Source organism: Rhinopithecus bieti, unplaced genomic scaffold (genome assembly GCF_001698545.2).
Source record: "Rhinopithecus bieti isolate Rb0 unplaced genomic scaffold, ASM169854v2 scaffold_66246, whole genome shotgun sequence".
NCBI classification, from domain to species: Eukaryota; Metazoa; Chordata; class Mammalia; order Primates; family Cercopithecidae; genus Rhinopithecus; species Rhinopithecus bieti.
The window spans coordinates 759,499-786,000 of record NW_016826110.1 but is presented as its reverse complement, the minus strand read 5'-3'; the positions used below and the strand labels follow the sequence as shown (position 1 = coordinate 786,000).

The window sequence follows — 26,502 nt, the reverse complement described above, 5'->3', positions numbered from 1 at the left end:
GTCTCGGCCTCCCAAAGTGCTGGGATTACAGGCTTGAGCCACCGCGCCTGGCCATTTATTCATTTTTAATTCACCAAACTTTTATAAAGTATTTCCTGGATGCCAGGCACTGTTCTGAGCACTTTCTATATATTTACTCAGTCCTTAAGAGCTAAGTAGTATTATCACATTTCCATTTTAGAGAAGAGAAAACTGAGGCACATAGAGATTATCTACCCATAGTCATATAGCTAGTAAGTAGCAGAGCCATGATTTCAACACAGCAGCCTGACTATGGAGTTCATGATCTTAACCATTTACAGCTTAATTCTGATTATTTATAATTTCTCTTCTGGAAATGTAACAATTGACCATTTGAAGAAATACTTTAGGTAGCCTTAGATATTTGCTGGATTAAAGTAGTGAAAGGAATACAGACTCTTGGCTAGTTGTGGTGGCTCACATCTGTAATCCCAGCACTTTGGGAGGTAGAGGCAGGTGAATCACTTAAGGTCAGGAGTTCAAGACCAGCCTGGCCAACATGGTGAAACCCTGTCTCTACTAAAAATACAAAAATTAGCCGGGCGCGGTGGCAGGTGCCTGTAATCCCAGCTACTTGGGAGGCTGAGGCAAGAGAATCAGTTGAACCCAGGAGTTGGAGGTTGCAGTGAGTCTAGACTGTGCCATTGCACACTCCAGCCTGAGAGACAAGAGAGAAACTGTCTCCAAAAAAAAAAAGGAATACAGGCCCAGAAAAATAATTACATATAAAACCCTAGTGAAATTATAGATGTAGTTGGCTTCATACTGGTGGGAAGCAGACCACTACCAATTGATAGACCGGGGAGCTAGAGAGAGGACATGGAAGAGTGTCCTTGGATTTTTCTCTTCCTTTCATTTTTTTGTAGAGGTGTTAGTTGGTGAGGCTGTAACTTGAGGAGCTGTTGTGTGTGCTTTCAGAATGAGGCTCTCTAGACTGACAGTATTTTAGCAGTATTTCACAGGGCATAGGGTAGTGAAAATATAGGGAATTTTACAAGGTCTTCAGTTCCCTGCGTATCTTGCTAGGATTTGGAATAGAGTATTTATGGTGGAGCAGTTAGCTCTAAAATTTGAAAAAATGATATCCTATTTAAAAATAGCCGCACATCCCAGTTACTGCCCTCCCCTCTTATCTACACAAACATACATCTTGAAAATTGTCTATATTCATTGCTTCCTCTTCTTTACACCCTATTCACATTAGTATATCTGGCAAAAAAATTTTTTGACTGAATAGTAAATGCATGACTGACCTTTCAATTAAAGCACAGGAGAAAGAAACAGATCTTAATAGAAGAAATTAATACTTGCCCTTTGCTTAGGGAGCAAGGAAACATGAAAATTCAATTCAGAAAATCCATTTGGAAAATTCAAGTAACATGAAGAATTTTTATTTGGTATGTGTGAATTTCTACGAAATTGTGAAATAAGCCATATCCTCTTTCTAGGTGCTATCAGCTGCCTCAGCTGCAGGGGTTTCTGTAGCTTTTGGTGCACCAATTGGAGGAGTTCTTTTTAGCCTGGAGGAGGTAGGTGAAAAGAATACAACAATTAAAACTATATATAATTACCACTGCAAATATATTTCACACATATTTCACACATTTCAGTTTTATAGGTGATGTAATAGGTAAAGACTTTGTTTTCAAATTTAGTTTTCTAAAGTCGTTTTCCGCTCATTCTTACATAAAAAGTAAATGTTATTCATGCTCCATACCTGGAGGAAACTTTTGTTTTAATTTATTTATGTATAAATATTAGTAATTATTTAAAATCTAACTTTACTTTGTTGACATATTTAAAAGTAAGAAGATGTGAATTTGACTTAATAGAGGACACGTGAAACAATCTATTTCCATTGGCTAATTTCTGTATTTTTAGCAGAGATGGGGTTTCGCCATGTTGGCCAGGCTGTGTGTGTGTGTGTGTGTGTGTGTGTGTGTGTGTGTGTGTTTTGTTTTGTTTTGTTGTTGTTGTTGTTGAGATGGAGTTTCGCTCTTGTTGCCCAGGCTGGAGTGCAATAGCATGATCTTGGCTCACTGCAACCTCTGCCTCCCGGGTTCAAATGATTCTACTGCCTCAGCTTCCCAAGCAGTTTTTGTTTGAAAAATTTTAATCAAGTCCTATGTTGTGTTTTAAAGTTTTTCCCATGTGATTATTTCTGATACAGTTAATGATGTTTAAGGAAATAATTTTAGTCACTTCAGTGGATTATTTTGTTTTTGTTTTCTTTTCACATAAAAATGTAACCAGGAATTTTTTTTTAAATTTTTTTGACAAATAATAATTGTTTATGTTTATGGGGTATAATTTGATGTGTCTATACATGTATACATTGTGGAATAATCAAATCAGAGTGATTAGCAAATCCCTCAGATATTTATTATGTCCTTGTGGTTGTGAGAACATTTAAAATCCTCTCTTTTAGCTATTTTGAAATATATAATACATATTATTAACTGTAGTCACTTTACTGTTAAATAGAACACCAGAACTTATTCGTCCTCTGTAAGTTCATACCCATTGACTAACCTCTCCCCTTGCCCTGTTCACTTCCCCAACCCCCAGCCTCTGGTAACCCCTATTCTACTCTCTACTTCTATGAGTTTAACTCTTTTAGTTCAAGAATGTTTTTAAATTTACTTTTTTATTTTAGTTGTTTGTATGCTTTTTTCTTTTTTTAATGTAGAAGAGGCAAATTAAATGCATTATAAGCTAACAGGAGTTGGTGATGGTACATTTATTTTTAACTACCATGATTGAATTGAATGTGAAACTCATTTTGAAAATACAACAGTGCTAGGTATTCTAAATATTTATTAGACATTCATGACCAGTTGATACTGTGAATTTGTAATGATGATCACCATCTCCAAAAATAATAATAACATCAATTTTCTTATTACCATAAAATCCATTACATGTAAATTATAACTACAGCAAAATTTAGAAGTAGGATATTTACCATTCAAGTTATAATATATCAGAAACATCTTATAAAATTAATAGCATTAATTTTTCTTTTCCTTTTTTTTAGGTTAGCTATTATTTTCCTCTCAAAACTTTATGGAGATCATTTTTTGCTGCTTTGGTGGCTGCATTTGTTTTGAGGTCCATCAATCCATTTGGTAACAGCCGTCTGGTCCTTTTTTATGTGGAGTATCATACACCATGGTACCTTTTTGAACTGTTTCCTTTTATTCTCCTAGGGGTATTTGGAGGGCTTTGGGGAGCCTTTTTCATTAGGGCAAATATTGCCTGGTGTCGTCGACGCAAGTCCACCAAATTTGGAAAGTATCCCGTTCTGGAAGTCATTATTGTTGCAGCCATTACTGCTGTGATAGCCTTCCCTAATCCATACACTAGGCTAAACACCAGTGAACTGATCAAAGAGCTTTTTACAGACTGTGGTCCCCTGGAATCCTCTTCTCTTTGTGACTACAGAAATGATATGAATGCCAGTAAAATTGTCGATGACATTCCTGATCGTCCAGCAGGCATTGGAGTATATTCAGCTATATGGCAGTTATGCCTGGCACTCATATTTAAAATCATAATGACAGTATTCACTTTTGGCATCAAGGTAAGTACTAATGTAAGGTGATATTTGGGTAATCATGGCATGTTCAAAACTTGTATGTGAAATGAGAGAGGCTGTTGTTTCATAAGTGACTGAAAAAAGTACTTATCTTTTGAGTTTAATTTTAAGTAATGAAAAAGGTAATTCCTTAGCATATGTTGTTGACCATGTTATTTGTTGCTATTTAACAAATTGCCCCCAAACCTTAGCAGCCTAAGGTAACTACTTATTTTGTTCTCGATATTGGGTCAACGACTTGGGAAGGGCTCAACTGGGCCTTTTTTTTGCTTGTGGTCTTTCATATAGTTGTTATTAGACATGGCGAGGTCTCATCATCTCAAAGCTTCTTTCATTTCCTTTTAAAAAAACTGTTTTTGTGGGTACACAGTAGCTATATATAGTTTTGGGGTACATGAAATCTTTTGAGAGAGGCATGCAGTGCATAATAATCTCAGAGTAAATGGAGTATCCATCATCTCAAGCATTTATCCCTTGTGTTACAAGCAATCCAATTATACTGTTAATTATTTTTAAGTGTACAATTAAATTAGTATTGAGTATAGTTCAGAGACTTCTTCATTCATGACTAGGCTGAAAAGATTCATACACCTGGGCTCCTGGGATCAATCTTGCATACTCTCTCTATCATGCTCACTCCCGCTCTCTCTCTTTCTCTAGCTTTCTTTTTCCTCTCTCTGGTTTTTCTAAGGTGGTGGCCTCAGGTAATTAGATTTCTTGTATCGTAGCTCAGGATTCCTAAGAGGGCTGTTTTTAATGTAGCCAAAGACTTGTAACATGACTTGTTTTATTCTATTCATTGAGGCAGCCACAGAGACCCACCCACATTCAGAGGAGGGACATATACTTACTGGGACAAGTGTCAGAGCATTCATGATCATGTTTTAAAACCACTTTTATTAGTTTCCTATTGCTGCTGTAATAAATAAAATTACCACAACTTAATGGCTTAAAAGCCACACAAATTTATTATCTTACAGTTCTGCAGATCAAAAGTCTGAAATGGATCTCACTGTGCTAAAATTAAGGTGTTCATAGGGCGTTCTGGAGGCTGTAGGAGAGTGTGTGTTTTTTGCCTTTTCTGGCTATTAGAAGCTGTCAGCATTCCTTGGCTCCTGGCCCTCTGTTTGCATCTTCAAAGCCAGCAATGGCTGGTCAAGTCTTTCTCTTGTCTCATCACTCTGACACAAACTCTGCTAAATCTCCCTTCCACATTTGAAAAACCTTTGTGATAACTTTAGGCCCACCCAGATAAATCAGAAAATAATCTCCTTTGTTAAGGTCAACTGCTTCGAAACTTTCTTTCTGCAACCTTAATTCCTCCTTGCCATGCAACGTAATGTAATCACAGGTTCTGGAAATTAAGTTATGGACATCTTTGAGGAGCCATTATTCTGCCTCATACGAGTATTGGGTGTTAGCTTGAAAGGACACTGCAGACTCAGTTAAATTACTAGATCTATAAATACATGCCTCTTTCCGTCAAGAAATTAAGGCAGCTGGGCCTTATGCCCTGGCACATTGCTTCTTTTGGATTTATAAAGTAACAAAATTTGTTAATTAATGGTCCATCAGTAAATACAATTTCTTATATGACTATCAGTGTTATATATGGGGAAGCACATATCAGCTTATTCTTGTTCTTTAAATTACTGCCCTTGTACTTCATGTAATAGTATTTGCTAGGATAATATGCTTTTACAGATGTAAATTAATGTGGAATAACAGCTTTGTTTCTACAAAATTAGAGTGGTATTAGTTTTTAGGTCTCTTTTCTCTTGTCCTAAGTCTGTAGTCTACTGAGTATCAAGAGTTAAATAATAGAAAAGCCTGGCCAGGAGCAGTGGCTCGCACCTGTAATCCTAGCACCTTGGGAGGCCGAGGCGGGCAGATCACGATGTTAGGAGATCAAGACCATCCTGGCTAACGCAGTGAAACCCCGTCTCTACTAAAAATACAAAAATTAGCCAGGCATGGTGGCAGGTGCCTGTAATCCCAGCTACTTGGGAGGCTGAGGCAGGAGAATCACTTCAACCCAGGAGGCGGAGGTTGCAGTGAGCCAAGTTCATGCCACTGCACTCCAGCCCAGATGACAGGGTGAGACACTGTCTCAAAAAATAATAAGTAGAAAATAATAATAATAATAATAGAAAAACTTTAAAGTTTTACCTTTTTTCTTAGGGAATCAAGTTAAAAGAGCTGTTAAAGCTCTTTTTTCTACTGTAAGTAAGTGTTGGGTAAATCCCAACTTTCTCACAGTCAATTGAATTACAAGAAGCTGGAGGCAATTGGCAGGCCTTTGTTAAGTCCCACCTTTGACTCAGCTCTGGCTGAAGGATCATACCTGGCAAGAGAGTGTAAAACACACTTTGATTTTTTTCTATCGTGTATCCTTTTAATGATCCTAATAGACTCAAACATGCCATCATTTTGTGTTTGGCTCATTTCATATTCAGAGGAGTTTATTACTCTTTCCGTATTTTTTTTTGTTTGTTTGTTTGTTTTTTTTTTGAGACAGGATCTCACCTTTTCGCCCAGACTAGAGGGCAGTGTTGCAGTCTTGGCTCACTGCAACCTCCGCCTCCCAGGTTCAAGTGATTCTCCTGCCTCAACCTCCCAAGTAGCTGGGATTACAGGTGTGTGCCATCACGCCCAGCCGATTTTTGTATTTTTAGTAGAGATGTGGTTTCGTCATGTTGGCCAGGCTGGTCTGGTACTCCTGACCTCAGGTGATCCTTTGGGAGGCCTTGGCCTCCGAAAGTGCTGGGATTATAGGCGTGAGCCACCGAACCTACCCTCTTTCAGTAGTCTTTAAATAATCTTACTTATGGTGCTTCTTATCCCTATTTATTATCCTCATTAAATTTAATCAATAAATATTCTCTTTTTGATTCATATAAATAGAGTTGCCTGAGAGATATAGGTTCAGTTCAGAGCACCAGAATAAAGTGAATATCATAATGAAGCGAGGCACATAAAAGTCTTAGCTTCTTAGTGCGTATAAAAATTCTGTTTACACTGTTGTTGTCCGTTATGTGTACAATCTGAGTCTTCAGTGAGTTGTAATCTGTTTTGCTTCTGTAGAGTCTTGCCTTGATATTGGTGCTTGCTGGAGGTAGGACTGGCTGTAGCAATTCTTAAGATAAAAGTGAAATTTGCCACATTGATTGACACTTCCTTTCATGAAAGATTTATCTGTAGCATGTGATGCTGTTTGATACCATTTTACCTACAGTAGAACTTCTTTTCAAAATTAGAGTCATTCTCTCAAATCCTGCTACTGTAAGCTTTATCAAGTAAGTTTATGGAAAATTCAAAATCTTTTGTCCTTTTAACAGAGTGTTCACAACGTCTTTACCAGGCGTGGATTCTACCTCAAGAAACCACTTTCTTTGCTCATCCATAATAAGTAACTCCTTATACATTTAAGTTTTTTTAATGAGATTCTAGCACTTCAGTCACATCTTTAGGCCACACTTGTCATTCTAGTTCTCTTGCTGTTTGCACCACTCTGTGGTTACTTCCTCAACTGAAGTCTTGAACCCCTCAAAGTCATTCATGAGAGTTGAAATAATCAGCTTCTTCCAAACTCCCATTAATATTAATATTTTGACCTCCTCCCATGAAACATAAATGTTCTGGGTGGCATCTAGAATGGTGAATACTTTTTTGAACGTTTTCAATTTACTTTGCCCAGATCCATCCGAGAAATTATCCGTAGTGGGTTTCCAAGTTATCAGGGGTGAATCCATACAGATCTTCAGCAACCTCAACTCTTGCCTTCTCAGAGGAAAGAATTCTACTGAGGGACATAAGGCAGAAAAACAGACTGAGGCAAGTTTTAGAGCAGGAATGAACGTTTATGGAAAAGCTTTAGAGTGGGAATGAAAAGAAGTTAAAATACACTTGAAAGAGGGCCAAGCGGTCATCTTGGAAGACAAGGGCCCCTTTGGCCTTGGACTCAGGGTTTTATATGTTGGCATACTTGCGACATCTCGCATCCCTATTCCATTGATTGTTCTTTCGGGGTGAGCTGCCCACATGTGCAGTAGCCTATTAGCACTTGAGAGGGGAGTGTACGAAGTGTATTTACTGGAATTGTATGCATGCTTACCTGAGGTGTTTGTCGCTTAGTGGCCGAATGTCCCTAGGAGGTTGTATTTCAGTTAAACTCCGCGATTTTGCCTATAAATATGCGTGCCTGAGCCCACTCACCCAACTCCTGGGATCTTACCAGAAAGCTGCTGATAGCTAGTTTCAGGTGTTTCTATCTATTGGAAGACTGCCTTTCCCTGGCACTGGCTGCAACCAATTATTATTTTAGAGAGACAGCGTGAGAGCTATCTGACCATCATCCGCTGATGGTTGCCTGACATTCCTAGTGGGGTTGGGGGGATCCCTTTCCTGCCTAGCTCATGCCTGACTACCTGCTGTAACAAAAGCACTATCTATGGTAGCTGTAGCCATAGGAAATGCATTTCTTCAGTAAAACTTAAAAGTCAAAATTAGTCCTTAAAACAACATGAATCTCCTTGTACATCTCCATCAGAGCTCTTGGGATACCAGATGCATTATTAGTGATGAGTAATATTTTAAAAGAAATCTTTTTGTCTGAGCAGTAGGTCTCAACAGTGGGCTTAAAATAGTCAGTAAACCATGCTGTAAACAGATGTGCTGTTATCCAGGCTTTGTTGTTCCATCTATAGAGCACAAAGAGAGTAGATCAGCATAATTTTTAAGGGCACTAGAATTTTCAGAATGGCAAACTAACGCTAGCTTCAACGTAAAGCCACCAACTGCATTAGCCCCTAACAAGAGAGTCAGGCTGTCCATTGAAGCTTTGAAACCAAGCATTGGCTTTTCCTCTCTAGCTGTGGAAGTCCTAGATAACATCTTCTTCCATAAAGGCTGTTTCATCTATGTTGAAAATCTGTTGTTTAATGTGGCCACCTTCATCAGCAACCTCAGCTAGATCTTCTGTATCACCTGCTACAGCTTCTACATCAGCACTTGCTGCTTCACCTTACACTTTTTTTTAATTTTATTTTTTTGAGACGGAGTCTCGCTCTGTCGCCCAGGCTGGAGTGCAGTGACACGATCTCGGCTCACTGCAAGCTCCGCCTCCCAGGTTCAAGCCATTCTCCTGCCTCAGCCTCCTGAGTAGCTGGGACTACAGGCGCCCGCCACCACACCCGGCTAATTTTTTTGTGTTTTTAGTAGAGACGAGGTTTCATCGTGTCAGCCAGGATGGTCTCAATCTCCTGACCTCGTGATCCGCCTGCCTCAGCCTCCCAACACCTTACACTTTTATGTTGTAGAGACAGCTTCTTTCCTTACACGTCATGAACCAACCTCTGCGAGCTCCTAGTTTTTCTTCTGTAGCTTCCTCACCTCTTTAACCCCTGATAGACTTGAAGAAAGTGAGGACCTTGCTCTGGATTAGGTTTTGATTTAAGGGAATATCGTGGCTGGTTTGATCTTCTGTCTCAAGACTTTCTTCATATCAATAATAAGGCTATTTTACTTTTTTTAAATCATTTTGTGTTCACTGAAGTAGCACTTGTAATTTGATTCAAGAACTTTTCTTTTCAATTCATGACTTGGCTGACTGCGGCTAGAGGCTGAGATTTTGGCCCCCCCTCGGCTTTCAACATGCCTTCTTCACTAAACTTAATTATTTTTAGCTTTCTTATTTTATTTGTTTGAGACAGGATCTCATTTTGTCACCCAGGCTGGAGTGCAGTGGCACAGTCATTGCTCACTGTAGCCTTGAACTCCTGGGCTCAAGTGATCCTGCTGACTCAGCCTCGTCAGTGGCTGGGACTACAGGCATGTACCACCACACCAGCCTATTTTTTGTTTTTTGGTTTTTTTTGTAGAGATGGGTCTTACTATGTTGCCCAGGCTAGTCTCTAACTCCTGACCTCAAGTGAACCTTCTGTCTTGGCCTCCCAAAGGATGGAGATTATAGGCATGAGCCACAATACCTAGCCATTTTTAGCTGTTGATATAAAGTGAGAGACGTGACTTTTTTTTTGAGACAGAGTCTTGCTCTGTTGCTCAGGCTGGAATGCAGTGGCGCGCTCACTGCAACCTCTACCTCCTAAGTTCAAGCGATCCTCCTGCCTTAGCCTCACGAGTAGCTGGGACTACAGGTGTGCACTACGAGGTCTGGCTAAGTTTTGTATTTTTAGTAGAGATGGGGTTTTCCCATGTTGGCCAGGCTGGTCACGAACTCCTGGCCTCAAGTGATCTTCCCACCTCAGCCTCCAAAGTGCTGGAATTACAGGCTTGAGCCACCACGCCCAGCCGAGAGACATGACTTCTGCTTTCAGTTGAACACTTAGAGACCATTGTAGGGTTCTTAGTTGGGCTGATTTCAGTATCACTGGGTCTCAGGGAATAGGGAAGCCTGAGGAGAGGGAGAGAGAGACAGGGGAACAGCCAGTTAGTGGAACAGTCAGACCACATACAACATTTATTAAATTCACTTTCTTCTATGGGCATGGTTCATGGTGCAATAAAACAGTTGTAACAATAACATCAAAGATCATTAATCACAGAGCACTGTAACATATAATCATAGTGAAAAATTTCAAAGTATTGAGAGAATTAGCAAAATGTGATACAGAGACAGAAAGCGAGCATATGCTGATGGACTAGCTTAATGCAGGGATGTCAGAAACCTCCAATTTGTAAAAACCACAATATGTGTGAAGCATAATAACACAAAGCGTAATAAAACGAGGTATGTCTGTATCAGTCAAAATATTGGGCAACTCTGGTAAGTCTGTCCACTTAGCATTGTACCACTGAAGGTGAATAGCATCTACCATTTTCATCATTTGTAAATATGTAGGAGGACATAATCACATAATCTTGAAGTAAAAGACAGTGCTTAAAAATCAGTTGAGATTTATGAAAAATACTTCATATTGTCCATTTAAAAATACATATTTTTTAATTTCAATAGCTTTGGGGTTACAAGTGGTCTTTGGTTACACGGATGAATTCTATAATGGTGAATTTTGAGATTTTATTGCACCTGTCACCCAATATTGTATCCAGAATATTGTCCTTTTTTTTTTTCATTTCACCATAGACTAATGAAAATTTTGTTAGGGACTGACATTAGGGCACCCTTGAGCTAAAGGAAATAACCCTTGAGTTGTTTTCTCTTTGGCCTAAAGAATGTGGTTTATTTTGTAACTGAATTCATGGGATTGTTAAGATACAAGATTTTGCTATAGTTTTATTTGTACTAGGATTTTGCTATATTAATGTGAATAGAATCAAAAATGTTAGAAACAAATGCATGGAGTATAAGTTTCAAGCATGTATGTAGAGGATCTCTGCCCCATTAAGAGTTCTGTTCTTGTTATAGGTTCCATCAGGCTTGTTCATCCCTAGCATGGCCATTGGAGCGATCGCAGGAAGGATTGTGGGGATTGCGGTGGAGCAGCTTGCCTACTATCACCATGACTGGTTTATCTTTAAGGAGTGGTGTGAGGTTGGGGCCGATTGCATTACACCTGGCCTTTATGCCATGGTTGGTGCTGCTGCATGCTTAGGTAATATGGCTGTGTCTGCCTGTGTGTGGATGTTTGCTAGTTTGAGAGAGCCAAGAGAAAGTGGGACACATTCTTGCTTAATTGGTGGGCAGATTAGTTGAGTAAAGGAGGGTGCAGGGCGGAAATGTTTTAACAGATAGAAACAGTAGTACTATTAGGGTATTATACAGTACCGGTTTTCTGTCTTACAACATTTGTTAATACAAGAATTTAATGGAATTAACATATTGTAATATAACTTAATACTTTATGGCAGAAGCCATCTAAGTACAACATAAGCTTAATTTGAATCCTGACCAAAGAAGTCTTTGATTCTTTCATTGTTAAGGATCTTGGCTTACCTATAGCAACTATAGCTTGATACCTAAGATTAGCATTGCAACAAAGTTTCAGAGTGGTTTGACTTTGGTTCTGAAATGATTTACTGTTAGCCTTAGTAACAGATGTGTTTACCCATGCTCCATCATCTAAGCTGTACATTATAAAATGAGAAAAGGTAGCTGTTTATTTTAATGAGAAGAAAAGCAAAACACTTACATTAAATACTTGAGTCTATTCAATGTCTGTTGGGGCAGGAAAAAAATGGTTATTGCTTTTCATATTTAAAATGTCAGCTAAACTTTGGTTATAATATTAAATAATAGTTGCCATTTTGACCAGTTTTGTTTAGTGAATAAAAATTATGTGATTATTGATCTTTTAAAATGTATTATCAATTAAAAGGGAAGGACAGAATCATTTTCACCGAATTAGCAAGTATTTATTAAGTGTCCACTTTGTTTTAGCATTATGCTAGATACAGTGAGTAATACAAAAAGAACATGGACCCAATCTCAACTCTAATCAAGTTGAGGAGACAAGATGAACACATAGTGAGGAATATTAACAAATATATACAAGGTTAAAAGAGTCTAAGTATGGTAGGAATATAGGGGAAGAAAGAGCTGAAGTACTTCAGGAAGAGTAGGCATGAGCTTTATTTGAAAGATTAGCAGAATTTAAGGAAAAGGTGACTTTGTTGAAGATTATAATGTGAAGACGAACTAGGATGGGAATAAATTTTGTATTCATAAGGCTTTGAAGAAATTGACTCTAAGTAGAGAGTACATTTTGGGTACTTTTGGGAAATGAAGTTGGATTGGTGAGAAGGAACAGATTATGAAAAGACAAGAAACCTGATTAATGTCAGGATGATTTTACATTTGAAGTTGGTCAGATTTGTGGCAGTCCTAGCTTTGTCATTTTTAGTTTGATGACTTTGAGAAAGTTCCTTCTTGAAGTTTTAATTTTCTGTATATAAAAAGGAATAACAGCTGGTGATTTGCTAGGATTGTTTTGAGGATTACATGAGATAAAATGCATGTATAGCGGCTGGTGAAATAAGTGCCTAGTTTGAAAAACAGGTCTTTGTAAACTGATTAGGACATGTGGTAATGGGGCCTGGAGTCAAGGAGGTCAGAGAAAATGGTATTATAATTAAGGAATAGCCAGGCATGATGACACATGTGTGTAATGCCAGCTACTGGAGAGGCTGAGGTGGGAGGATCATGGGAGCCCAGGAGTTTGAGACCAACCTGGGCAACTGAGTGAGACCCCAAATCTTAAAAAATACAAAGTAAAAAGGAATAAAGTCATGAGGGCTTGGACTGAGTTGATAACAGTGAGAATCCCATAAGTAGTGTGAACACAGCTCGCTGCAGCCTCAAGCCCCTGGCCCAAACGAGCCTCCCACCTCAGCGTCCAAGTAGCTGGGACTACAGACATACACCAGCATGCCTGGCTACTTTTTTTAGTTTTTATTTTTGTAGAGACAGGGTCTCACTGTATTGCCCAGGCTGATCTCAAACTTCTGGACTTAAGTGATCTTCCTGCCTTGGCCTCCCAAAGTGCTGAGATTACAGGCATGAGCCACTGCGCCTGGCCCAAATAGTTTTCTGTGGGTGGATATTACTTGCATCGTTAATGTAAATCAAAGGCATCAAAGTATTTTACTCTTTTTGAAAAAAACTTTAGAGGAGAAATTTATTATATTAACATTCCACCCATATATGAGTTTAATTTGTAGATTGTAGCAAAGAAAACCAGGATGTCCTTTACCAAATTCCTTAATAATTAGAATAATAAGCTTGTGTAAGGCTTAAATTATGTCTTTGTTACAGCAGTAAACCAAAATGGCAAAATTGTTTTAGTTGATAAGCTTTGATTTTTTAAAATGTGAAATAAACAGGATTTTAAAATGTTATTTTAATAGTCTTTTTCTCTGTTATAAACAAAGAAAATTGGTGTTTCTCTAGATTTTATTAAAAGTAGTGATTATTGTCCTAAAAGAGGAGTAGCAGTTTTAGATGATATGCTTTTCCCTGAGTGAGTTATATTTGCCATTTGGTTTTAACTGCCTAGTGCAAAAATTCTAATAAAATGTAATGATGAGGATCCTGTCCTTCCTGACCAGTGGGTGCTTACTTTTTTCAGGTGGTGTGACAAGAATGACTGTCTCCCTGGTGGTTATTGTTTTTGAGCTTACTGGAGGCTTGGAATATATTGTTCCCCTTATGGCTGCAGTCATGACCAGTAAATGGGTTGGAGATGCCTTTGGCAGGGAAGGCATTTATGAAGCGCACATCCGATTAAATGGATACCCTTTCTTGGATGCAAAAGAAGAATTCACTCATACCACCCTGGCTGCTGACGTCATGAGACCTCGAAGGAACGATCCTCCCTTAGCTGTCCTGACACAGGACAATATGACAGTGGATGATATAGAAAACATGATTAATGAAACCAGCTACAATGGATTTCCTGTCATCATGTCAAAAGAATCTCAGAGATTAGTGGGATTTGCCCTCAGAAGAGACCTGACAATTGCAATAGGTACCCTTTCAAAAATATATATATATGTATATATGAGATGGATTTCTGGACGAAAGGAAAGCAATAAGCAGTAACATTTAATGGGTTGGATTTGTGGGGGCAAGGGATGTTATTTTATGTCCCTTAAAATCTTCTGTTCTTTAGGAAAGGAAGGTATGCTTCAGTGGATGGTTTTCTGCTAAATACAGTTTTATCTTTTGATCTGGCATTGTACCGGAAATTGGAGTCAGATTCTTTTCCCACTCCGATAAGCCTTGATAGTTGATCTTGGTTATTCAAAATACCATGTAAGACCTTGGCTAAATGCATTCAGTCAAATACATTCTTGTATTTAATAAAGTTGGCTTATTGGAATACAAGTTATTGAAAATCTCATCTTTATCAGTCTCTTTTATATTAGATTAACACTGTTTTGCTTTATCAGTCTTTGGAGTTAGGATTATAATATTAATTTATAATAAATAATTTAAAGTGACTATCACTGAGATTTTTATTTCTGACCAAATGCCAGGTTGAAAAGGTATAATGTATCAGTCCTGTTGTGTTCTATGCAGACTTTCCTGAAAGTACTGGTTAAAGGTATTAGCCATAGTATATTTCTTGGAGATAAACTTTCTACAGTTGTGTTTCTCTAAAATTTGTTTTTTTCTTTACCTTATAGTCTTGCAGTATTGATGAGGAGGCCATTAAGACTTAATTTTTTTTTTTGGTGCAATCTTATATCTCTTCCTCCAACCGCTAAAAAGTGACTGAGGATAGGTACATCAAGCCATTGCTTTGTTACTCCCCAGTTTTTAGTACCGGACCCTGAATGAAAGTGTCAAGCCTTTGGTCTGTCTGAAAGGTCATTCCTGTGAGCATATCATCTCCCTTCCAGCTTACCCCTGTGGCCATTACAAAAGGATTTAAAAATAATTTTTGTGCCATTTGAATGGCACACAACCAGACAGTGTATATGGGGGAGTGTTTCTCAAATCAAACTGGAAAGTCTTTAATTTGTAAGAACCATTAGGCAGAGAGAGAGAAAAGAAAGGAAAAGAAAAAAGGTCCTATAGAGAACAGCTTGTTCAGTTTGGGAACAGGCTACAGCTTTGGAAGGATTTTTCAAGGCCTAGCAATCCCATCATTCTAAATTTTACTTAGCTAATAATAGTAGTTGCCAGAGCTGATGACAAAGTATTTTGTCATGCTTGGCTCCATTCAAGCATTTTAGTTTTTTAGCCATTACCATGGCTAGATCTAGTCAGAAAATAATTTCATTGTTTAAGATTCCCATTCTCTAGTTTTACTAGTAGCCAAAGAAAAGAAAAGGAGGTCAGAATTTCGGTATTTACATAGAAATTTAGGGGAAAAGGCCAGGCAGGTTTTTAAAGTGTGGAAATTAAGAACTATTCATTATCCCACTGATTGTGTGGATGTAGTTTTTAAAAGTTTCGTCACTGTCTTGAGAGAGAGAATATTGAGATAGGAGATAATGTTGGTTTAAGGGAATGAGGGTACTTTCTGTAGGTGAGGTGTCAAGCCATGTCATCAGAAATGTTAGTCACATGACTTTTTAAGCAAACCTTAAATGTCTTACTCATGTATGTTTTGTAAAGTTTTGATTTTAACTGTAATTTTCCCAGTTTAATTTTAACTGGGAAAACATGCCTGTATACTATGTTTTATATATGTATATAAATTTAAAATTACGTATGTTTATATATGTAATTTTTATATGTATATATACCTCTATATTAGTATTAAAGTACATATCTATATTGAAATTTAATGTATGTAAATATTTATATAATTATATACTAAATTTTTATTAATTATATAAATATTCAACATAATTACATCATATATAGGTTATATATAGAAAACCTAGTGTACAGGTCTCTATATAAATTAAAAATGTATGTATTGTATATAGTTATAGAGTATAATTTATATAATGATAAATTATTGAAGGACAAAAAAATTTCCATGCTGTCTCATAAGATGGTTGAAATATGCTAAACTAGATCGATTCCCCTGTTTCATACTAAAGCAGAATGTTGTAAAATATTAAATCCAAATGAGATGTCTCAGATTACTTAGGGCCATTACAACAGGAATGCTGAGACTTTTAAAACAAATGTCTGAGGCCATGTGTGTTGGATCATGCCTGTGATAACAGCACTTTGGAAAGCTGAAGCAGGTGGATCACTTGAGGCCAGGAGTCTGAGACCAGCCTGACCAGCGTGGTGAAATCCTACCTCTACTACTAAAATCCAAAAAAATACATGGGTGTGGTGGCGCACGCCTGTAATTCCAGCTACTTAGGAGGCTGAGGCAGGAGAATCACTTGAACCTGGGAGGCGGAGGTTGCAGTGAGCCAAGATCGCACCACTGCAATCCAGCCTGGGTGACAGAGCAAGACCTTGTCTCAAAAAAAAAAAAAAAAAGCCTGAATTATATCAGAAAATAAAAACTAATGTTGTTCTCTGTTTCAGAGACCCTTGAACGAACAGCACCAAAATATTCTTTTAAAATGAAGAAAATGAAAATTGTAATGTTCTTTATTTCAAAGGCCCTTGAATGAATAGCATCAAAATATTTTTAAATGGGAGGCCAGGGTGGGAGGTTTGTTTGGCACTAGGAGATCAAGCCCAGCTTGGGTAACATAGCAAGACCTCGGTCTCCACCAAAAAAAAAAAAAAAATTGGCTGAGTGTGGTGGTGCCACCTGTAGTCCTAGCTACCAGGAATGTTGATGCAGGAGGATCCCTGGGACCCTAGAGTCCAGAGTGAGAACCTGTCTCTAAAAACAAACGAAAAAACTGTATTTATGTAAAAGCAATACTTGTTTTTTACATTTTATTTATTTTTAATTGATAAAATTGTATGTTTATGTCATTTATATATTGTGGAATGATTAAATCAGGCTAATTAACTCAGACTTTTTTGTGTGTGTGGAGAGTATCTAAAATCCCTCTCCTTAACGATTTCCAAATGAAATGAAAGATTAAAAGTAATTTATTTTTTTGAGACAGCATCTCACCCTGTTTCTCAGGCCGGAATGCAGTGGCACGATCTTGGCTCACTTCAGCCTCGACTTCCCCGGCATCAGGTGATCACTTCACTCTGTTGATTAGCTAGGACTACAGCCACACACCACCATGACTGGCTAAATTTTGTATTTCTTGTATAGACAAGGTTTTGCCATGTTGCCCAGGCTGGTCTCAAGCTCCTGGGTTCAAACGATCCACCTGCCTGAGCCTCCTGAAGTACTGGGATTACAAGTGTGAGCCACCACACCTGGCGAAAAGTGTTATTTTTTAAATGACAAATTTAAGTCAAAGAGATTGAATGTTCACTTCTGGTACTTTGTATATGGAGAAACTTTCCATTAAATAATTTTTTAAAAATTTCTAAAATTATGTATTTTGTTATTAAATGTTTAAATCAGTATAATTTCATTGATGATATAATGTTTGTTATTTTGTTGGTGTTTAAGATTGATAATTGGGGTTAGTTTTAATTCAGAATGTTAATTCTATTTAATATCACACTTCACATATTTTTATTTTGTATATCTATTAATGAATTATTTTAGCTATAGTTATTAGTTTTTTAGAGATGAGGTCTTCTGTGTTGCCTAGGGTAGACTCGAACTCCTGGGCTTCAGCAATCCCCTCTCCTCAACCTCTGGAGCAGCTGGGATTACAGACACGTGCCACGGTACCTGGCCTGCTGTAGTTATTTTAATTCTTTTGTCTTTCAGCATTTATACTAGAGTTAGAAATGATTTACAAACCCCATTGTAGTTTTAGAGCATTCTGAATTTGACTGTATATTTCTTGTGACAACTTAACTAAAGTTGCATACAAAAATTATAGAGTTTTACTCCCCCATCCACATTTTATACTATTGATGTCACACTTTACATCTTATTTTGTGAATCCATTAATGATACTTCTAGTAGTTTTACACTCCACTATTCAGTTGTCAGACAGCATTCAGTTGTTAGATTGTCACGAGCTTAAAGCAACTTAATGGGTATTTTTCAAAAATCATTTATGTCAGTTGCTAATGGACTTCTTTTCTATGCCATGATCTTTTTGTTTTTGAAACAGAGTTTCACTCTTGTTGCCCGGACTGGAGTGCAATGGCGTGGCCTCGGCTCGCTGCAACCTCCACCTCCCAGGTTCAAGCGATTCTCCTACCTTGGCTGGGATTACAGGCATGCACCACCATGCCGGCTAATTTTGTATTTTTAGTAGAGACAGGGTTTCACCACGTTGGCCAGGCTGGTCTTGAACTCCTGACCTCCGTTGATGTGCCTGCCTTGGCCTCCCAAAGTGCTGGGATTACAGGCGTGAGCTCCTGCGCCCGGCCTGATCATGCTTTTAAGGTGGTCGAGTAAGTACTAGTTGCTGGGGCTTTACTTAGTGCCTTCCTACTCAAATGTGTTAGAACATAGTTAAGAAGGCTGTAGTGTTCAAAAGGAGTAAAAAGCAGTGCATTGTTTGCAGTAATATCTGCTTCTCAATTTAGGACTGATGCTTATTATGGCTTAAATAGTTTTGTAGTAAAATTCGTGTTCAAAATATAATTTTTCTTTTTGAGACAGAGTCTCGCTTTGTCACCCAGGCTGGAGTGCAGTGGCATGATCATGGCTTACTGCAGCCCTGAACTTCTGGGCTCAAGTGATCTTTCCGCCTCAGCCTCCCAATTTGCTGGGACCACCATCATGCCTAGCTAATTTTTTTTTTTTTTTTTTTTGGTAGAAACAAGGTCTCTCTATGTTGCCTAGGCTGATCTTGAACTTTAGGGCTCATGTGATCCTCCTGCCTCGGCCTCCCAAAGTGTTAGGATTACAAGCCTGAGCCACCATGGCCGGCCAAAATATTTTCACTATAACAAATATCACATCTGTATATACTCAGTTTTAATACTAACTCAAAGTAGAAATGTAAAGCCGAATGACTATTTTATTTTCAGATTCTCTTCATTGAGTTTCCTTCTCCGTGTGGTGTGATCTCTGAACTTTTCTCCGTCTTTGCCACTTCTTGTCTAGGACTTTCTTTTTTTTTAATCACCAGTTTCATTCAGATTTTTTTTTTCTTTCTTTCAACGGTAGAGTGGAAGTAGGCAGCAGGACAGAAGAACTTGAAGCAGAGCACACTGGAGAGAAGTTAACAAAGCCTTTACAAAGAAAACAACCCCCCAAAATCAGTCTGTGTGCATTATGTGCATAATTGTAGTTTCATCTCATCTGTAACGTTCATGACTCTTCTAGAAAATTATACTTTAACATGAGAAAAGAAAAAGAACCAGCTAATTCATAGGGATGGAGGACGCAGCATAATCAAAGCAAGGATGAAACTCTCTTTAGTGCCACCTCCAGTGCAGACGAAGTAACATTTAGCAGAGGCAGGCTTCATTTGATGATGGATTCCTTTAATAAACTGCACTCAGAATTTGTGCAGGTTTTAAAATCCCATATTCCAAACCCACTTCCTTAGCCCCCAAGTTAGAAAACAGCTTCAGTAAAGAAAAGTGTACAATGATATAACTTTACCAAAAAATACTTTCTTTCCATGAAGATGATATATTATTGTTGACTTCTAATTCAATCAAATACAAAAAATTGCTAAGTGGCTTTTCAGTTGACTCCTTTCTTGGTTAAGGAGAAGATAGGAAAAAATGAAGGGATCAGAAGTCATAGGATACATTAGTTTCTTTTTATTGCTGAATAACCAGGTTGCCTACTTAAAAATTTATCAATTTTAAGGTGTTGGTCTCCTCTCTCTTTTCAGAAAGTGCCAGGAAAAAACAAGAAGGTATTGTTGGCAGTTCTCGGGTGTGTTTTGCACAGCACACCCCATCTCTTCCAGCAGAAAGTCCTCGGCCATTGAAGCTTCGAAGCATTCTTGACATGAGCCCTTTTACAGTGACAGACCACACCCCAATGGAGATTGTGGTGGATATTTTCCGAAAGCTGGGACTGAGGCAGTGCCTTGTAACTCACAATGGGTAAGTCTGGTACCACAGGAATCAGTTCACTTGCTAGAATGTAGGATCCTTTTTTAGTGGAATCTATATAGTTATTAGGGGAGCATGTGAGTCAGCTCCCAGGTGGGAAAGTCTGTCATGTGGTATAGTCACAAATACAGGATCAATCAAATTTCACATTTACTATAGAATAAGAAAGATGTCATCTGCCTGCTCTCTGCCAAACAGTGACATTTGTAAATAATCCCTCGAAGTTGGAAAAGAGGTGCTGAAAGATCTCCAGCATGAAAGCATGTTGAGCTTTTTTTCCTAGGGGACGAGCGGACCTAAGTTGTATGGAGCACTGCAAAACCCTGTTTTATTTTTATAAATGTTTCATTTTTAGTATATAAATTTCTAGTACAATAAGTTTCTAGATATTTTGTTATTTACTCTTTCAGCCAATATTTGATTTATCATGTAATGAAGGAAAGAATATATAATTAAATGAAATTTGTAAATTAGCTAAAAATCTTTAACAAATGCTTTCTTTCCTTTTGTCTACCTTCTCTATACACAAATCTTTTATATTTATATAACTGCTAAAGACAAATACTCATGTATTTAAAATGTATACATTGATAATTAATTTTTCCACCTTTTACACATGAACTGCCAGTGTTTCTCCATTGACAGGAATATAGGAAAGAGACAGATGTCATGGGGGTTGTGGAGACCTTAATGCGCAGAATTAATTTGGCAAATACACTACTTCATCACCACTGCTCTCTTTTCCTGGACCTCGGATCTGTTTCTCCACACTTCTTTCTTTAGGACCCTTTATTTCCACCATATATTCTTTCTTGTTGAACTTAAGAACGTTGTTTTATCTGAAGGCAAATACCAGAAAGTCTAGAGAGGAACAACAGAGGGTATTGGATTATGCATAAACTGAATGGCTAATCCTGAACAGCGTAAAGCTGGTTGAAATACTAAACACTTAGAGAATCATAGCAGTTTTTTTTTTTTTTTTTTTAACGTGTTGTAGAAAACACATTGGTGACAGAATACATGACTCCTGTCCAGAGAAAGGAGAAAAAAAGAACAGAAAAGGAAGGACATTTGTTTATTGAACACCTTCGTATTTTCTCATTTAACTTTGCGGGACCTCTGCAAAGTAGATAGTTATATCCCTACTTTACAGATGTAGTAATTAAAGCTCAAAAAGCTTCAATAATTTGCCCAAAGTCATATGGTGGACAAGTCTTGGTTCAAGGAATCAAACTGTCTTCCCAACTTGAAAACCCAGTCTCTTGCTACTGTTTTGCGCTGTAAGTGACTGATAGAAATTCTCTTTCTTTGTGATTTCTTAAACTACTAAAACATTTTCTTGGCCAATGTATTAGATTGGGTTAAGAATAGAAATATGAAATTAGAGAATTAGATCTATGTTTAGTGTTTTTCACTGTGCTAATTAAAATAACTTCAATAATAGGAAATAAATCATTAAAGAGATAAAGCCCTTAATTAAAGGCAGGGAGTTTAGAATTATTAAATACCACAGATACTGATTGGAGAAGAGATGTATGTCATAAATTATTACTGTTACTATTTTCTTTATGTAATATTGTTTGAATAAATAATGGCACCAAGTTCATTAAGTTTAAAAACTCAGTACTAAATGGGGTAACTTTTCATAAAGCTTTGCCGTCCTTGAGCCCTTTTATTTATTAAGTGGCTCAATTGGAACCTAAGCTGAGTTGTTACAAACTATTATTTGCTTTAAGTTGTTTTCTGTTCCTGGCATGGCTTTTTCTTTTGTGTACTAATAAATATAAATGTTATTCTATTGAGTTATGGTTAACTATGATCACAGAACTTTTAGGGATTAATTTTCATATTTCAGTTTGTTGATTAATTCCCAGGTATTTGGCAGCATAGATATTAGGAAGGAAAATGTTTAAAAGAAAGTGTAAAAATAACGAAGTGTGTAGGGCGAGGGGTGGATAGCTAATTAAAATTTTGTCTGGTCCTGCCTGTCTATATGAAAGAAGGGGTTGGACTTTCTTCTAAGGGAATATATTTAATTGCTTTCATCATATTTTCCTTATTCTGTCTGTCAAGGAAAATAAATGATACATATATGGGAAGAAAAGAGATCATTTAGGGAAGTGGCTCATGGAACTTTATTTTGTTTGAAGTGTGTTAAGAAATCGGGTGTTTTTTTCTTACTTAAATTATTTAAAACCCAGAAAAGAAATGATTTATCTTCTGGTTTTTAATGGAGACCATGAAGTTCTGCATAGCTATCATTGATGTGTACTTCATACTGCATTTTAGAAGTGGAAAATAGTTATTTGGAGGAAGAGAGATAACAAATCTCCTTAGGTGCAAGGAGAAAAGAATAGAGAGATGAAAAGGAAAGATGTTTGTAAATTATAAAAATTTAAATTAGCTATTGATTTTCTGCACTTTATTTTTTAACTTAGAATTTTTCAAAATCAGTTAATCTTGGTGGAATTAGCAGGATGTTAATAGGAGTGGCTGAGAAAAAAACATTTTGTGACTGTCTGAGTTTGGGAAGTATTGGATTAAATACAATTGAGGTTTCTTTGCTATGGAACTCCTCACAACTTATAATATGTTGATATTCTTTGATTCCCAGATGCGGGCACGGGTAATAGGATACATGGTTTTCCAGACTTGTTTGAAAATGCAGCTATTTTTGGGTTGCAGGGAAGGATATAGAAGAACTCATGGGAATTGGTGTTTCTTGGAACGTGCTTTGGAAATGCTGGGTTATGCCCTGTTAACTCTTACATCATTAGTTTTTAGCCCAAAAGGAAACAGCAAATAATTTTTTATATGAGCCACATTTTGCACTGATTTTCCTTCCAATCTGTAAAATTCCTAAGTAGCACTCTGGACTTATGCTCGAATCACTCTTCTCCATTAATGTAGGTTTCTCCCTCTTTTAGGGCTTTTACTTTATAAATACAGAGATTACTTTGTAAAATTCTACATTTGCCACTGGGCCCTTATACATTTGTAATTTTCCTCATAGTATATTTTGTGATTTGGTGGAGTTTACAATATAGATGATACTGAAATTAATCATTCTGTATAATTGGATAGAAAAGCATGAGTAAGAATTAAATTGGTGTTATATTTAATTAATTGCCAAGATTTTCACATTTCCTCACTACAACAATAAAATAAAGTGAATTGATGGCTTAAAAAAAAGAAACCTCAAATGTTTAGTCGATGAAGAACATCTGTTGAATGAGTGAATGTTCATTTTATATAGTGCATTTTCTGAGCTTTTTTGGAGGGGGAAGTTGCTCCCATGCTCTGAGAACTTTTAAGGATCTATACGTTAATTTTTAACGTAATAATGAGAAAACATGAGCAGAGAAGCCATTTCTGTCCTTCCCATTCTCTGCCCTCCTGCTCCCCCGCCTCCCACCCCAGCCATCAAGCTAAGTAACTATTTTACACCTGGACATAGCTATAGGAACAGGCTACTTTGAAGTCTCCTGGTGACATCATTCAAGTCTGAATGTTCAAAGGCTGTTTAACAGGGAGGTTGACTTAATGAGATCATCAGGGAAATGTCCAGTCATCCTGAAGGGTATTTTGGATGGGGAATTTAAAGGATTAAGTTTTTTTTAAGTTTTTTTTTTTTTTTTTTTATTTTTCACTGTTTATATTGCCACATTAATTTCCATTATAAAACCAGTAACCATAATTTTATTTTAATTAGCAATCTTATTATTTTCACGTATCCTCATTATGAGAATTTATGTCCATTACTTTGCTTGATGTGATAACAATGACATGCTAAATGAGAAACAATTGTTATTTAGGAAAAAAATGCATAAAGTGAAAGTCCTTTTAATTCCTAATCATAAATACATTTTATTAGCTTGCTTTAAGAAGTGGCAGTCACAGCTCCTGAACATTAGGGAGTGCTTCTTTTGGTCAGCATTATTTATTCAGTGCACATTGCCTTTAATTTGAATTTGAAATTATAGTAAAATCCACGGGATTTTTAAAGTCTCCTCACAGCCTTTTCCTACCTTTTTGTGAAGGTAGATCCAGATGATAGCTGCTGTGTTGTGACATCATAGAAATTAAAAAAAAATTTCCTCTGAGGAAAGAACATTGTAAATGAAACTGTACATATCAGAGGTCTATAGCTATGTATCAATATTAAGTTTATTTTGTATTTTGCTTTGTAGTCATCTTCATTCCAAACTTTCATATTACTATTTTAATTTAAAAGAAAATAACCCACTAATATTGAAGATTAGTATTGTGTCATTTTGAGAGTCAGTAGAATTTATGCAAAAGGAACCTGGAACTTTAAACCATTTTGTTTTATTTCCTAAGGTTCATGAGACTCATTCTTATGGTTCATGTTTTTATTTTTTTTCTCATTCTTTATCATTATGATTGGAACCTCTTTTAATTTAATTTCTCACACAGTTATTAGCATAATAATCTGTTTCAGGATTGTCTTGGGGATCATCACAAAGAAGAACATATTAGAGCATCTCGAGCAACTAAAGCAGCACGTCGAACCCTTGGTGATTAGATATATCAGATCTCCTCGTTAGACACCTTAGAAGTCAGGAAGCATGAAACTTGTGAACTGTTGAGTTCTCTCTTTCCCAGATATCTGCTGAACCAAAATATCCTACTATGCTGCCAATTACATTTGTATCTGATAAAATATATCTGTAAGATAAATTTAGATATGTGTAAAATCCCATTTATAGAAAGTAAGCAAAAGTAACACCTCTCATCAAATCGTTCATTACAATTTCAGAACTGTAAACAGTTTGGTAGTGGAATGAGTGAATATTATTGGACATTCTTAAAGTGAATATGGCAAATCTGTCTACCTCAGTGGCTACACCGGTCTCAGAAGACTCCTGACTGGTTAAAAATGTCTGACCCATCCCCCAAGCCCCCCCCCCCTTTTTTTTTTAATGTTTTCTGATCTTGTGGTAGTCCTATGGTAAATCTAAGCTCCTAAAGGATTTTAAAGGAGGTTAGCAATTAGAATTGCTTTCAGTTAAATTGATTTTTTAATGGGCACACTACCTAGAGTGTAATGTGTATATTATTTGTGATCATAGCATTAGTTCTTTTTCTGCTATACCCTGCATATCTTCAAAGTCACAGTGTGTGTCCTGCCATCTCATTAGTGAGTTGTACCTAGATTATGTGTGTGTCCCTTTTGTATGATGTTTCTAGAATGCTATAAGCAGCTTTTAGAGTCAAATGCATTCATTTTAACTGGCTTTATGTCCTAGTGGTTTCATGACTACAAATTTGAATTATCTTACTGCATAACATAAAAAGTGTCTGGCTTTAGCAATTAATGCCTGAAATTATTTCGCCCTGCAATTGTCATACCTATATGAAACTTGTCCCAGTTTGCTTAATTGCACAACTGATTATGTATTCCTGTTGTATGCTAATATTTCACAAGTGTTTCATGCATCCTTTTTTTAAAAACTACTAACCAGAATATTATCGTAGCAACTCATTCATTCCGCTTTCTGCTTCACCTGTAATAATCTTTTAGGACTGCTTTCTGATTTTTCACCTATCTTTTAATGTAAGCATTAACAACTAAGACTTTCATAAAAGCACTGTATCGTAACTTTTCTGGCCTAAATCAAAAAAAGGAAAACACTGATAAGTGTCCTAGAAACTTGGGTTCTTTTATAGCTTTGTTCTTGGGGCTCTGATGTTTGGGATTGATGTTCTGTGTTGACCATTTTATATACATTTTATCTCAATAGTATGTGCTTTCATGAAGATTCTGATACAAGTGGGCAATCCTTAAATTATCTTTGAAAAATTGGTTAATTTTGGTTAAAAAAAGGGAAAGTGGCCAGGCGCAGTGGCTTACGCCTGTAATCCCAGCACTTTGGGAGGCCGAGCCGGATGGATCACAGGGTCAGGAGTTCAAGACCAGTCTGGCCAACATGGTGAAACCCTGTCATTACTGAAAATAAGTGGGGCATGGTGGCACGTGCCTGTAATCCCAGCTACTTGGGAGGCTGAGGCAGGAGAATTGCTTGAACCGGGACCCGGGAGGCGGAGGTTGCAGTGAGCTGAGATTGTGCCACTGCACTCCAGCCTGGGCTACAGATCGAGACTCTGTCTCAGTAAATAAATAAATAAATAAATAAATAAATAGAGAAAGTATTGAGAGGATTTGGTCATCATTTTTGCTTTCTTAATGTGATGGCAATCAATTTTCCTTCTCAAATGGGATCAGTATCATTTTGTATTCATACATCCATCCATTTTTTGTTACTTTTTTGTTGGCATACATTAATCAAAATAGCTGTGCTTCACTGAGGCATGCAGTCCTCAGACTCTCAGTGGAAAGGCTGTCATACTATTAGTGACCATAGTAACTTTTTATACCAAAGGATGGTTGCTGGATAATTTTAATACC

The 26,502-nt window shown here is 37.1% G+C and overlaps 1 protein-coding gene across 7 annotated transcripts in view; it reads left to right on the top strand.

Annotated features, from left to right (window-relative positions):
* Positions 1–26,502, top strand: part of CLCN3 (Cl-/H+ antiporter 3) — a 111,118-nt gene that overhangs the window by 81,167 nt on the left and 3,449 nt on the right. For 5 of the 7 annotated variants that reach the window (XM_017863297.1, XM_017863299.1, XM_017863298.1 and 2 more), the window contains 6 exons: positions 1,470–1,550; positions 3,059–3,604; positions 11,004–11,190; positions 13,663–14,061; positions 19,847–20,063; positions 24,535–24,610. In XM_017863297.1, coding sequence (XP_017718786.1) covers positions 1,470–1,550; positions 3,059–3,604; positions 11,004–11,190; positions 13,663–14,061; positions 19,847–20,063; positions 24,535–24,610 — 1,506 coding nt within the window. The remainder of the gene's footprint in view (positions 1–1,469; positions 1,551–3,058; positions 3,605–11,003; positions 11,191–13,662; positions 14,062–19,846; positions 20,064–24,534; positions 24,611–26,502) is intronic. The other 2 variants (XM_017863302.1, XM_017863301.1) reach the window with 1 other exon arrangement.